Here is a 15,016-nt window from a genome sequence, read left to right on the forward strand (position 1 = left end):
TGTAGGCAACACGCTCGCACAGACACGAGGACAGACGGAGACCCAGGCCTGTCACACGCACACAGACGCATAACCAGAACGTCATCATCAAAAGGGATAAGGGGGAGATTTCGGCGGCCGAGGGACTGGCTCAGAAAACTCTTCTGTGTGGTCCCTGCAGCCTCTTCAGGGGAACCCCAGAAAACAAGCCCTGCCATGAGCGACACCCACATTCCAGTGCTTCCACGCACCACTGATCTGTCTTTGTCAGGAAGGGTAGGGGGACAGTTTTGTAAGAGCCACTGCGGATTATAAAGGCGTTGCATTGCAGCAGGAAAACTCAAGGAGAAAACCCAAGAAGGCCAAGGAAACACTGAGAGGCGAGGACCCAGGAGAGGAGAACCGGGACACGGCGTCGACAGGACGAGAGGCGGAGCGGGGGCCACGCGGGGTCCCGCAGGAAAGGTTCAGCAGTGTCCATGCTTACAAAACCTGTCGCCTCCCCCGCCGGAGGCAGCCAGCTCCCCTGCCATCCGTCTGGGCAAGAGGATCCAGTTAGGAGCTAAAAACCCTGTGGGAGGAAAAGGGAGGAGCGAGTTAGTGCCACAGGAGCGAGGCTGCTCTGTGTCCTGAATGACCCAGGGATAACCACCTCGACTAAGTGCAGGGGCCTCCGTCGCTTCCATCTCCTCTGACGCCTTAGTGTCTCGGACAGGACCTGGCACCTAGTTGGGGCTCGTCCTGAATGACCGAACGTACGAATGAATGAATGAATGCTTGCTCACCCATACAACCGGCCAGGAAGAGGGACATTCGAAACAGCTTTGTGACAACCACAGGAGTTGTGATCTTGGCGATAACGGGAGCCTACTGAGCACAAAAGTATGTTTTCGAGGCTGCTGTGTCATAAGGCGAAAGACATGAGGATGCTGGAGAAATGAAGCGTGTGCCCCAAGCTCCTGAAAACGAGGAGGCTGAATTCCTTCTTAATTGAACGTAAAGGACACACCGTGGTGGTTTTGAGGCAGAGAATGGCGGGGGGGAGGGGGGTGAGATTATAGTCGAGGATGATGCGTGATGGCATTGAGGTAAGGTTTACATAATGAGGCTTAATCTCAATCTTATGGTGTCCTGGATTGTTTCCAGCAGTTTCTAGAGGAGGAGCGAAATTGTCAAAATAATGCATCAGTGGAATTTGCATCAGTGAGACTGTTCCCAGCAATTGGAGGGGGGGCGGAGTGAGAGACATGGGTGTAGATGCTAGAACACAACTTTGCAGAGCCGAGAGCCATCATTCCACTAGGGGGTGCCCCAGGCAGAAGCTGGCATCCAATGCTGGGGTCCCCACACTGGAGGGGGCCTCAGAATCTCCTGGAGGGCTCATTAAAACGCTCATCCTAACCCCAGGGTTTCAGCTTCAGCTGGTCTGGGGTGGCCTAGAATTTACATGTCTAACCTATTCCCAGGTGCTGCTGATGCTGCTGTCCCTGGGGGACCCCTCTGTGGGAAAACCACGGTAATGAAGTCAGACATCCCTACACGCCAGGAACCGGAAGAGAGGGCTCCGGCCGCCCCTCGCGCCTGGGATGGGGCCAGCTTACTCGTCCGTGTCCTTTTTGCTCTCTTCAATGAAGGCAATGGATTCAGATCTAAGGCGGTTGGTCACTTCATACGTTCGCAGAGTGACCCCGAAAATATCCTCATGGTAGCGGTTGTCATCCTAGGGGACAGAAACAGTCAGGACACAGCCCTTAAATGCCAGCTGAGGGCACGGAGAGGGGCAGTGGACTGACCCTAAGGAAAATGGTCCTGGAGAAAGGGAGGGGTGACCCAGAGGCCCTGAGGGACCCTCAGTCTCCAGGGCTGGTCAGCAAGCCCGTCTGCCCGCCAGGGCGTGGGACCGCTCCAGCCCAGATGGCAAAGAACACTGGTGTTCCCAACCAGGACCGTGGTGCTGCTCCGTCGACTGTGCGGACAGCAGAGGTGAGGAGGTTAAATGGAAACCTTCACATTCTCCCCTCTCCTGGCTCCTGCAAGCTGAGACCCGGCACGGCTGGCTTTAGTGGGCAGCATTACAGCCCACAGAGAGCAGCAGAGACGGGCAGCACCTCCCCAGTGGCCGAAGCTGAGCCCTCGTGGGCACAGCGCCACACAGATTTAAACGTGCGGGAGGTTTTGAAGAAGGTCGTTCTTCTGTAGAGTGGGTGTGTTTTTAGTTGGGTTGGGTTTTCAGCCTCATTCTGCAGAGTTCTCCGGAATCTATGAAAACATTTCCTGAGGAGAACACCAAAGGGACCAAGTGACGGGGGCCTCCGCAGCCCTCCTGGGATCACTGACATTTCTACCAGAAAGTTTCTTTTTTTTTTTTAAGCCCACTGATGTTTAGCAATATATTTAGAGCAAGGGGTTCTTCTGCAAAGAAATGTTTGATTTCTGCTCATTTAGGGAAGCGGGGGGAAGGACGGGAGTCCCTCGGAGCTTCGTGGAGGCCTGGACTCAGTTTCTTTTCTATTTGGGGAAGTTGGTCACACAGTTAGGACTTGGCATGCTGGGCTGCTCCGAGCCTTTATGCAAATTAGGAGAAGGGGCTCATCCTTCTGGGGTGGACGCAGTTCCACGCCAAGGTGCATGGCCTGGAGAGCCAAGCACGGGGTGGCTTTCAGCTGCCACTTGCTTCCCTCGGACAGACCTTTTTGTGCATGGCTGCATAGGAGAGAGGGACCGCTTGGTTCTAGAGGCAGGGAAAGCTGGGTGAGGACGGTTTCTGTCTAGCTACCCAGTGGTTCACCCACTTGTCATTGTCCCACACCACGATCCCCACCCGCACGCCTCCCGCCCATCCTTCCTTCTCTCTCAACTATGGTTTGGGATCACCTAAATCCTCTACCCCTGGCCATCCATGGAAAAATGGAAGCAGAGATGTCATTATGTCTCCTCTAATCATCGAGACAGGTGGGATGAGGAAGAGGGGACAGGACCCTGGATGTCGGGGAAGGGACGCAAAGAGCCCGCTTGTCACTCACCCTCAGCCGGCTGATGAACACGCCGGCATCTTCCACCGAGAGCTTCCCCTGCTGGGTCATGATGCGCTGGATGGCTTTGAGGACGTCGGCGGCCATGGTGACATCCCCGCAGACGTAAATGTGGCCCCCCTGCTCCTTCAGGGCTCGGTACACAGTTTCCGCCAGCTGCTCTTGCAGGATATCCTGCACGTACTTCTGCGGGGTGGGAGCAGGAGGAGCGGGGAGAAGGCGCCAGGCTGGGTGATGCTCCTGTGTCGCTCACTCTCCTCCAGGGAGCGGAGCCTGACACGGGAGCTTGTGGCAGGTAGGGCAGTTCCCGAGGTGATCCCAGGGGACTGGGAAGTGTGGAGTCAGGGAGCGGGGACAGCCGACCTGAGGCCATGTGAATGAGCTGCTCTCCACCTTGGACCTCAACTCTGCTGAGGACCTTCTAGGGGGGCCGTGTAGAACACACCCCAGAAGCATCCCCTGGAGGGACATAAGGGGGGAATCTCTGCTTGCTCCTCTGATAACCAGTGGTCACCCCCGGGGTGTGAATGCCTGTACACTTGTAGGACAAGGTTCTTAATGCAGGCTGCAGGCATCTTATGCTGGGGTACCAGAGAAGCCCCAGGCAGAGACAGCAAGAGATGGGGCCGGCTGAGGGGCTGGCTGGTTCTACCTGTGCAAGGCCAGCTGCTGCAGCAATAGCTGGACTAAGAAGAGGGCTGAGGACATACGAGGGGGGCACAAGGGTGGCCACCAGGACAAACGGCCTCCAGGGAATCTGTCCAGTTGTCCTGGAAACTCCCTCCCAGGTGAGGCTGACATTCAGCTGCTAGGTCCTGGCATGGCTGTCAAAATGTTGATGTCTTTCTACCCCAGTTGTCAAACAGCCACTGCCCAGACCTCTTGAATGCTTCCCACCCAGTCGTCCTAGTTCCTTTCCTCGGATCACCGCCCCCTCTCCCCGTCCCCCGCTCCCCCCCGCCCCCAGCCTCCCCAAGATCCAGTAGGAGCATGCTCCAGTCCTGTGGCCTGTGTCCATTCTGACCCGTAGGGCTTCTGCTGGGCTGTTAAATATTCTTTTAAATTCACATGAAAAATGTCCTTATTGTGACTAAATACACGTCACATAAAATGTGCCGTTTAACCATTTCAAAGTGTACGGTTCAGGGGCGTTAAGTGCATCCCAGTGTTGGGCAGCCATCAGCACTATCTAGGTCCAGAACCTTTTCCCCAGCCCAGCTGAGGCGTCAGACCCACCCCATTGGCGATCACTCCTCCTCCCCTCCCCGCCCCCCCAAGACCCTGGCAACCACGACTCTGCTTCCTGTCTCCATGGATTCGGCTCTTCTGGATATGTCATATAAGCGGCATCATATAATATGGGCTGCTAAATATTTTCAGTTGATATTTTCAGGCTCCATGCTCCCTGACACACAGAGAGGTTTCACAGAGGAGGCTTCAGAACCAGCGAGGGCGTATCTGGGAGGGGACGCGCGTGCGTGTGCGCGCTGGGCGGCCGCGCGGAGCGGAGCGCCGGGGTTACCTTTGGTTTGTCTGGCTCGCGGGAGTAGGCCGCGTACAGTTCTCTGAAGACGCCTGTGTCCCTGGCCTGTAGGGTCTCTTCCCTGTAGATGTGATCCATCTTGGATTGCCGGCACCCAAAGACCAGGACCATGGGGCAAGGGCTCATTCCTGGGGACCGGGAAGATGTCATGTCACCGAAGGCTCTGATCCCTGAGTCGGGGGTGCGGCTGGTGGTGCTGGGGACCTCGGTGGGTGCCATGCATCGAGGGACGTGAACATGGCAGGACTTGCACACACATCACACACACACACGCTCTCACTCTCTCTCTGAGGGAAGTCAGTAACATGTGTTCAGATCTGTCTTCTCCGGGTCTGCCTTTCCTCCGGCCCTCGCGGCCAGGGCTAAAACTCCAGACTTTGCAGCTCCACTGCCTGGGTTCAGGTCCCCGCTGTGTGTGACAATGAGCAACTAACTTACTTAACTTCGTCTGTCTCCCTTTCTCCACTTACAAAACAGCAACGACCTCACAGGGTTATCGTGAGAAATGAGCGTCAGACATTAGAACTGTGCCTGGTACCTAGCGAATACTTTATACAAGTTAGCCATTCCCCTAGAATGACCGTTCCACAGGGCAGGGTTTTTGTTTTTGTTTTTTCAAGTTGTTTCTGTCTCGGTCATCGCTATGCATCTAGCGCTTACGAGAATGTTTGGCATTCATTAGATGCTCGGTAAATCCTTGGTTAATGCATGCCTGCCACTGTGGGTTTCCTTTCCTCTCTCCTCCCACAGCTGATTTGCGTGTCCCTCACACAGCAAAGCCTGCCCTTGATTAAGAGTCTGAGAATCCCGTAAACACACATCCATTCGATAAGGCTTCGTGCTTACCCCTTTGAGGGCTGCTTGAATTTTCAGAAGGGATCCTATCTTAATGGTCACAGAAATGTGGAATTTTAGGCCCTGGGATAAGCCGAGTGGAAGATGTGTTTGAACAGGCCCTTTGAATTGCAGCAAGGGGTCAGGGACTCTCAGGCCCTCAGATAAGCTGAGTGGAAGGATTGTTTGGACAAGTCCTTTGAATTATGCCATGGGTCAGGTCAGTACAGCGCCCATCCCCACCCCTTCCCTGGCAGTGATGCAGTAGAGAGAGACCGCCAGTACATCTCGGGGCTGCTGAGACACAGGGGGGCCTCCCAGGGTCCACGGTGGGGAAGCCACGTGGCCATGGGACCGCGACCCACCTTTGTGTTGGATATCGAACTGCCGTTGCTGCCAGAAGCTTCGAAAAGGGGCAATGCCAGTGCCGGGGCCGACCAGGATGCAGGGCACTTGGGGATTTCGGGGCAGGTGGAAGCTGGGTGCTCTGTCCAAAGAAGAGAGAGTCAGAGGGCTTGCTGAGTTCAGTGTGATCAGGAACGGTTGGGTCTCAGGTAGACCAGGTGGCTGTCTTGGGTACAACTACAGCAGGACTGCGGCTCTTCACCCTGGGCCATGTGCCCTTGTAGCAGGGTGGGAGACCCCAAAGAGGAGGTCCTTAGAGTCTGGCTATCACTCCACTTCTCAGGTATCCCCTTTGCTGTGCTGAGCCCCAAAAGGCCTTGAGACTGATTTAACTCAGGGTTTCCATACCTCGGCCCTCCTTTTGATCGGGGCTGCATACTTACTTCCCTGTCATGGAGGCTGTTCTGTGTGTTCATGGGACATTGAGTGATGCTCCTGGCCTCCAACCCCCATCAGGTGCCAGGAACATCTTCTGGACATTGCTAAATGTCCCCTGGGGACAAAGGTACCCTCGGCTGAGGACCACTGATTTAAGCGTCTATGAGATCTCGTACGCTCAGGGAGTCACAGACTTCCAGGTACAAAAGAATCATCTGGGAGTGTCAAAACAGGTGTGGATTTCTGGGCAAGGAGTAAGTTTGGCACCAAGGCTGTATTTTTGAAGCTCCCCTGATGGTATGTGGACCACCCTATGAACATTCTACCTTCAGAGGCTGAGAAAAATGGCTGGCCAAGGCCACTGCTCAGGTGAAGAAGTTACCGGTTGACAACACAGGCACCTACAGTAAGCCTAACTAAGCTCAGTCATATCCTTTAATTATTTTATATTTATTTTTTTAAGTTATATTTTTTATTTGGCTGATTGTGATAAGAACACTTAATGTGAAATCTACCCTCTTGACAAATTTTTAAGTGCACAACACAGCATTGTTAACTATAGGTAGGAATATCCTTTAAAACTGAATTTGAGAGGCTTTGATTGATGGGGCCGAGAGCAGGTGTTTGGATTTTTCCCATCTCTGAGAAGCTGGGGACAGATGCGGTGTCCGACAGAATTTGGATAGAACTTCCCTTAGTTTGCAAAGTCCACGAAGGCTGAGACTGCATTAGCCTGGTTGGCTTACTGTAGCCCCAGCATCTAACACAGGACTTGCACTTGATACATATGTCACGTTGACCTGACATTGAGTAGAGAACTTCCTTAGCTTCTGCTACATTCTGTCTCATGAGCTGGTTTCCTTAACAATGTGGAAGGATGCAGAACATTGATCTTGATCCCATCTGACTCAGCCACTTCCCTAGAATGTTTTGGGCTGGTCCACCCACCCCAACTCAGGACAGCAATACGCAGATTTGGGATGGCTGCTCGTTTCTCTTCATTTGCCACTCACCCTCTCACGAAACAGGGGACCACTTCGTCAGACTGTATCCGGTTGAGCCAGGAGGAGCACACGCCGTGGTGAATTGGTCCTTCTCCATCTAGGGGAAGAACCAAGGTGGTCTGGCTCACCCACTGTCCCCAGGCTTCCCTGTCATTGGCCTCCCACCCCTTTTAGTCCTCTGAGGGATAAGAGGAAATGGTATAGCTAGTGGTGAGCTTGTGTCTGAAAGTGCCCAAGGGTCTGTTGGGTAAGGGTGGGTCAGATTCAAATCCTGCCCACTGAAAAGCCTTTGGTCAATATACTCTTGGTGGCCTGCTGGGATCCCAGTGTCAGAGCCCTCTCCGGCACCGTGCATTTTAATTGCTTTATCAACGAGGCTTCAGGTATGGGAGAAAAATGTCGGGTTATCTGACAGACCTACAACCAGCTAGATATCCTACAGCAGACAGCTTCCCGCCTCCAAGGAAATGGGTGATGGCGGCTTGCTCTAGCTGCTGTCTTGGGGGTGTAAGGGGAGGAAGGGAATACGCAGGTCCTCAGGCTTTAGGGGTAATGCATGACTCATCTCCTTCCTACTTCTGCACAGAGCTGGCACTACCTAAGGGGACAATCACTCTGCTTCTTCCCTCCACTTTTCTGGTTTGGGAGAGGGTCTCCGCCCACGGGTGTGGGATTGGGCAGACCTGCAGAGGCCCCTGTGGGGAGAAACACAGACTCAGAGGCTCTCCCAGCACCTGTGCCCACCTCGGGTGCGGTAGGAGACGATGGCCACGGTCAGGTGCACCTCATCGGGGTACATGTCAGGGGAGGAGCTGATGGAGTAGTAGCGAGGCTGCAGCAGAGACAGCTGGGTCAGGAGCAGCGTGGTGGGCATCTGGATGGACCGGAACTCCTCCAGCACCTCCACGATGGTGGGGTTCTTGCCCCATTTCCATTCCTCGTACTCCTGCAAGCCCTGTGTCAAGGAGAGGGACAGAGGGAAGCTTGAGCCTAGTTCCTGGTACGAATTTCCAAGGAGAGCTTGAGGAGGTCTGGGGAAGAAGGCAAATAAAAATAACCATGGTCAACACTTATGTAGTATCGATTCTGTACCAGGTTTTAATTCTCGCCGGGACCTTATGAAATAAGTATGACTGTTATCTCCGTTTTATAGATGAGGCAGCTGAAGGATGCAGAGGCCCTGTGGCTATGAGGTGGTGATTCTGGGTTTCGAATCTAGGTCAGGAGGTGGCAAACTTCAGGCCGCGAGCCAAACCTGGCTCACCACCTGCTTTGTATGTTTAAATGGTTGGGCAAGGGGGGTGGGGGTGGGCGGTGGAAATCCAAAGAAGAGTACTACTTCACGACACAAGAATCTGATATAAAATTCAAATTTCGGTGTCCATACATAAAGTCGGGTTGGAACCAGCTACACCCACTCACTCATGTATTGTTTACGCCGTTGTGCTACAGATAGATGCAGAGGTGAACAGTTGCGACAGACCAAATGGACCGGGAGCCTAAACTATTTACTGCCTGGTCCTTTATGGAAAAAGTGCGCCGAGCCTGCCCCAGGCAGTCTGGCCCCGGAATCTGGGCGCCTCACCATCACACACTCCTGCCCTATACAAAGGTCAAGAGAGACACACACTGAGAAGGGGGTGATGACTTGCAGGTACAGAATGTAGGCTCGCGATCTGTGGGTTTGCAAGGCTGGAGGTGCACTTGCAGAGAGCATGGTTAAATGATAAATGATAGCCAGGAAGTAACAGATTACGGGGTTGGAGGGGGGCATGTGTGGGGGGGTGGGTGTGCTGACAGCAAAACCCAGCTGTGAAAACCCAGCTGGGAACAAAAAGAAACTCAATAGGGCTCTGGAGTTATTTTTCCTACATCTCAGAAGCGGCCCTGGGCAGTCCCTTATTGCTTCTAGAGGCTCAGATTTTGAGGAGGGGTAAAGCCCATGATAAGCGCATTTATAACAAAGCCTTTTCCCATGTCCCTAAAGGCCGTCCTTGCTTTATTGACAGGGTTTGGTATCGTTGAGGATGTGTCTCCCAGCCTCATCGACTCCCAGCTACAGGGGTGCATTGGTCAAGATCCCCAGCAGCTAGCCTCTGAAACTGACATCGCCTGAAACTGACAGGATCACCTGTCACCTGTTGGTCCCTCCTTAGACTACATGTGCAGCCCTGGACACTTCCATTGAGCCTTCCTTCCTCTCCTTCACTTGGGGTCAGACTGTTTTTGAGGTCCGACGGTTCTCCCAGCCTTATCTGACTTCCTTCCCAGGTTCTCTCACGCAGGTGTTTCCTCTAATAAAAATCCTCGTTCCTTTAATCTCACCTTGGGGTTGGTGCTTTTTGGAAGAAACGAACTAATCCATAGAGTTACATCAAGTCCTACTTTAAATCACCCCACACAAACAGTGCAAGCTCTGGTTCCTCTTCATATCAGCCATCCCCCTCCCATTAATTACAAAAATTTAAATTGAAGTTACGCAGGTACAGTTTAAAAGTTAAATAATTCTGCACAGCTTATGATGAAACATAGATGCTCTGCTGTTCTACCTCTCCAATCTGTTTCCAGCTCCCCAGAGGTAAACACTTGCAACTCTTTAAGTGTTTCTTTTGCTGTTTATTCTCCTATTTCTAAATAATACACGCTCCTTGAGTTAGCCTTTTCCTCGCTGACCATCTCTCCTGGACAGCAGAAGAAAGCGAAACCATCCCCTGCTGGTGGTTTGCTCGGCGGGAGGAAGACCCCTCTGGGAGAAGTCTGTTTAGTTTTTCCAGGTGGGATTTGGAGCTGAGCAAGCTGAGTAAGGCTTTGCAGTAGCTGCGGGAAGGCGAGCCCTTGGTGTCTAAGCAAGGGTGGTAGAAGCTGTGTTTGTTTGGTTCACTTTACCATCAGATGCTTCCTTGAACTTAAAGTCCTGACTACTGTTTCTCTGTATCAGAAAAGGTTTCTCTGTAACACAGGGCACCGTGGGATTCTCTGTGTCTCTTTCTTCTAAGCATTGGCTAATGTGGAACTAATGGAAGCTTAAAGGTTCTAAAGGAAGGAGAAATAGCCATTTCTACTGTGGCCAAAGAACTCTGAGATTCAATGAGGTCACTCATTCTGTCAGGCCTTAGAATAAGGGGGGTTGGTCAGGAACAGCCCCACTGGACTAGCCGGCGTGGCACTCCTTGCTCGAGGCTGCCATCTGCTGGAAAGCTGTTGTAAGAACCACACAACTCTCCCCTGAGTTTGCGGTAGGAGGCCAGGGACCCACCTTGCTGAGGACCAGCAGACGCTGCTTCTCTTTCTCACTGGTGGCCAGGGAGGCAAACTGCTGCAGCTGCAGTGGCGTCGGGGGCGTGGTGATGTCCAAGTAGTACTTGAAGGCCTGGAAGATGGTGCAGGGCGGGAGGCGGAGCTCGTCCGTCCAGTTACTGATAACACCTGTGGAGGCACACTGGGGGTTACAGGAGAGTTGAGGGAGGAGAGTTTGAGCTCTGAGGGGCTGAGAGAGCCAAACAACCCCTCAGCTCTCCATCTTCCACATCGCACACCTATACGCAGGGTCCTGGGTACTGCGTGATCATCTCACGTGTGCAAGGAGCAGATATCCAAGATCAATTGAGCAACCTAGTCTAAAAATTAACACATAAACAAATATGAAAACAGCATGCGACAGTCCCCTGGCATTCTACACAGTGAGCCACCATCTGAGCGTGAGCTATGCATCTATTTTGGCTCTGTCTGTCCTCTCATGGTGTCAGCCTCTCAGTCCTTTGAGTGGGATTCCAGTGTTTAAAATTACAAACGTGGTTAACACTTATCTGGTACTTTCTACTTGGAAAGTACTATTCTCAGCACTCTATATTCTTAACTCATATAATCCTTCTCATCTCCCCAAACTCACCACGATCTTAGGTGGTAGGTGCTATTATCATCTGCATTTTGCAATTGAGGAAAAATGGAAGCACAGAGAGGTTAAGGAATTTGCCCAAGGTTACACAGCCCATAAGCGCGGAGTCAGGCAGTCTGGCTCTAGACCTTGTGCTAACGACTCCGCTGTGCTGCCCCTGTGTACTTTTCATCCCGCATAAGCCCTAAACAAAAGCCTCTCCTTCATCAGGGACTCAACCCAAGATAAAAATGCACAGTTCCAACATGGAGTGAGAACCGGCTGGGTTGGATTTATTACGAGGTGTGTCTCTCCAGAATGGTACCCTCCTAAGGGATTTTCAAGAGGGCTTTGACGACACACTGTTTTCACATTCTGCCCTGACCTTATATCCTAACTCCTTTGTAAAGGTGCTATGTCACTGTACCATGGGCTGCCATGCAAGGTCACTGCTGTTCCTTGTATCTGAGCCCTGAGGTCACCCGCACTTACTGAGATGACCCATCTGCACTGAGACCCATTTGCCTTTGAAAGTTCTTCAAAGGGAATGTCAAGAATGGTCCCTGAAACAGGTCGGAACTTGACATAATGAGGTCAGAAATGTGTGGTTCAATTCCTGGTTGACCACCGGGCTTCGTGTAGTGCCTTCTGACTCTCAGAGGAGGCAGGGTCAAGTTCGGTGGCTATTTCCTCAGTGTGCAGTGGGGTGGCAACGACAAAGGAAGGGAGCTTCTAGCTGATGAAGGCAGGTAGAGCCCCTTCCCTGCGATGAACCATGGATGTCCGGGCACCATGGAGAGCCAGCGAGCCAGGGTCATTCAGCCAAGAGCAATGGGGAGTGTTACGTCTCTTAAGCCAGAGGTGACAGAGCTCCATTCTCTTACCTGGATTGGCGACTGGGAAGAAGAATGGGTCTCCTCTTCCCCAGACACCCACTGCCTCTGGAACTCTCTAGAGAAGGGAAGGGGCCTTGGGAGGTGCCAGAGCGGGGTGCCCAGTGTGCCGTAATTACCCAAAGCTGTGGTCCGCTCCTCCAGCAGCTCCACCTTCACCAGCTGGTTGACAGGGGGCGCGTCCTCCAGCCGCTCGATCAAGGCGTTCACGAGGTCCTCGTGATTGCCAGGGAAGACACCCAGGTGGTCCCCAGGCTGGTACTGCAGCTCCTGATTCCCATTGGTGTGGAGACGCACGAAGATGGTGGATCGGCTAGAGGGAAGGACAGGGGAATGATCGGATAAGGGCCATCAGCCTCTGTCCCCTTTCTTGGCTCCTTTGTCTGTCCTGTGGCTGCAAGTTCCCTCCTTCCATTCTCCTTGGGGCCCACGGTGACCAGACTTCCGTCTCCGCCATCCACACCATAGCTTTTAGCAATGAGCTTCTCCTTGGAGACCCAACAGCCAGTTCCCACGACTCATCGAGATCATGGATGCTAATTTCCTTCTCCTCATGGATTCTGACACGCTGGGCTCGCCTGGTCATCCCTCTGGCTGTCCCTGGCTCAGCCTCCTTTGCTGGTTCCTTCTCATCGCCCTTAATTCTGGGCATGGGAGACCCCTAGGGTCCAGTCCTCAGACCTCTTGGCTTTTCTCTCTTCCTTACTTCCCTTTTCTCCACAGCAGGCACCATCGTCTGACCAGCTGCTTTGTTAGCTAGTCTGTGGTCTGTCTCCCCTGCCTGCCCCACCCTGGTCCCCAGACAACGTAAACTCTAGAGGGCAGAGAGCTTGTCTGTTTTGTCCGCTGCTCTATTCCTGGCACCTAGGACAGTGCACGGCACATAGTAGGTGCTCAGGAAATGTTTGTTGATTGAAGGAGCCTCCGTCTCCCGGCTGCTGGAACAGGCTCTGCTCTCCGTACCAATCAGGGTTGTCTCGGCAACCATCCCCCCATTGGAGCCAGGGATGTCCCCAGTTTGTGAAATTCCACCTCTCCTAGCTCCACACCCTTTTGCAAGCGGGGTCTTCATATTTTCATGGAAAAGAGAAAAGGACTTGGCCTTAAGCTTGGGTTTCTGTCATACACAAACGCACCAACCGTGTACAGTTGAGAGGCCTGAGGACGCAGTCCCCCCAGGAACTTATTAACGCCTGCCGGGTCATGCCCTTTCGCCTTGACTTTTGTATTCCAAGTGCAGGAGGCCTGTGCTAAGCGAACGGCTTCCAGAATGAATTCTCAGACTATGGTTATTCCGGTCCTTTCAAAAGTTTTCGTACAGCCACTGCGCTTCACACAATACCTGAGCACGCTGGGTTTGATTCCGCTCTGGTGAATCGAATCTTTTGTACACTTCGGGTTCCGTTTGCACTTCAGATCTGCCTTTGCTTCACTGCCAACTGGTTTTCGGCTGATAGACACTTGATATTTAACATGAAGTTTCTACATTTTCCGTGGCACGTAAATAACACTGGACTAGACCAACGGGACTCATAATTTAAGAGAGTTGTTGGCACAACCAAGAACCCTTCTGAGATGAAAATAGCCACCGTTGTTAAAAAGAACTGTGCTGGCATATTTATTTTTTGGGGTGTCGAGTGTTTTCCTGAAGCAAGGCTCTCTCGTCCTTAATATGGCGGGGAACTTGGTGACTGAAATTGTGAGTGGGGGGTGTTAGGGTCTGGAATCCCACTCTCCTTCCTTGGGCAGATTTTGTCCTCTCTGGGGTACTAATTTTATCAATTATGTGGACTTGCCAGACCCATTCTGCTCCGAGCTCACACCAATCTCGGTTCCTGGAGAGCAGACATCATCGCCCCCTGCTGGCTCCAGGAAGGGCATGAGAGGAGGCCGACAGCCAGCAGGGGGCGCTGTGGGGCTGCTCATTTGGGAGCCTCCTGCGCCAACCACAGGAAGCCTTTGGAAGGGCCCGCCAATCAATTCTCACTTTCTCCACGATCACGATTCCTTTCAGAAGTATATTTTGCCTCTATTCTTTTGGCCAGTACAAAATAGAAATGCAGAGGACCCGGACTTGCTGAGCTGGCTCACGTTCCCAGCCACTTCCCCCAAGTCCTCTTGAACATGGCAGAAGGTGGTCAGGCAGATAAGGGGCAGGAACAGGAGTGTACCTGGCAGGTTAGCTAGAAGGTGAGTCCTGGCTCTGCCTGTGCTACGAATTCAGCCAAGGGGACTTTGCAAGCCACTGACCAAATATAGCTCTCTGAGAACCCCAGCAATGAATGGCTGCATGATCCCGGGGTACCCGCATGGTACCTGGATGGGTTGGTCCTTCAGCTTTGCAAGAAGCTGTATCCTGGTGGGCAGCACTAGCCTGGAGCCTGACTGTCCTAAATCTCAGTTCTGTTGGGGGTTTCTAAGCACAGGATTTTCATTCTCTCTCTGTCTCTGTCTCTTTCTCTCGCTTTAAAGCTTGGGACACAAATGAATTATTGAAAGTATTAAGGGAGGAAGAAAGGGCAGTCTTGGGGATAGAGCAGCCATTTGGGGCTTCCACTGCTCCCTGCTTGCGATGTATTTATATCCGCTCACAGAAGCATAACACACACACACACGTGTGTGCATGCACTTGGCAGTGGTTCAATGACAGGTTCCCAGATGAAAGAACAGTCTGCTAACGTCCATCATTAAATGAAAAAAAAAAAAAAGAGCTAATGTTGATTTTTTGAAGAAGAGGGTAAACATGGTCTGTCATGAGCAGTTCATAAAGTTCATTTGTTCAACGAATTTATATTGGGTATCAGGCTCTGTTCTAGGGTGAGAGAGTGATGGATAAAGACAACAAAGTGCCCCATTCTCATTGAGAAGTAACTTACAAAGATCTCAGACAGGGTCTACGGCCATGCCACCCTGAACAAGCCCGATCCCGTCTGATCTCAGAAGCTAAGCAGGGTCAGGCCTGGTTAGTAGTTGGATGGGAGACCAGGTGCTGTAGGCATAAAAAATAAAAAATAAGGGATTGTAAGCTGACAAGATCCTTGCAATCTGTGAGGTCAACCAAGGATGGCCTCGCC

At 52.4% G+C, this 15,016-nt stretch overlaps 2 protein-coding genes and 1 pseudogene across 3 annotated transcripts in view; 1 reads left to right on the top strand and 2 right to left on the bottom strand.

The window, feature by feature from the left end:
• FBXO21 (F-box protein 21) overlaps positions 1-8,086 on the bottom strand; it is a 63,619-nt gene extending 55,533 nt beyond the window's left edge. For both annotated transcript variants that reach the window (XM_011355839.2, XM_011355840.2), the window contains exon 1: positions 8,060-8,086. The gene's annotated coding sequence lies outside the window, so the exon portion shown is untranslated. The remainder of the gene's footprint in view (positions 1-8,059) is intronic.
• The window catches only part of NOS1 (nitric oxide synthase 1), an 82,573-nt gene that overhangs the window by 4,419 nt on the left and 63,138 nt on the right, over positions 1-15,016 (bottom strand). The window contains 11 exon segments of the mRNA XM_011356068.2: positions 8-374; positions 376-478; positions 510-550; positions 1,577-1,699; positions 3,003-3,197; positions 4,534-4,682; positions 5,754-5,875; positions 7,185-7,272; positions 7,920-8,130; positions 10,432-10,601; positions 12,062-12,255. Coding sequence (XP_011354370.2) covers positions 8-374; positions 376-478; positions 510-550; positions 1,577-1,699; positions 3,003-3,197; positions 4,534-4,682; positions 5,754-5,875; positions 7,185-7,272; positions 7,920-8,130; positions 10,432-10,601; positions 12,062-12,255 — 1,763 coding nt within the window.
• LOC111737077 lies at positions 14,835-14,940 on the top strand (annotated as a pseudogene).

Source organism: Pteropus vampyrus, unplaced genomic scaffold, assembly GCF_000151845.1.
Source record: "Pteropus vampyrus isolate Shadow unplaced genomic scaffold, Pvam_2.0 Scaffold23, whole genome shotgun sequence".
NCBI classification, from domain to species: domain Eukaryota; kingdom Metazoa; phylum Chordata; class Mammalia; order Chiroptera; family Pteropodidae; genus Pteropus; species Pteropus vampyrus.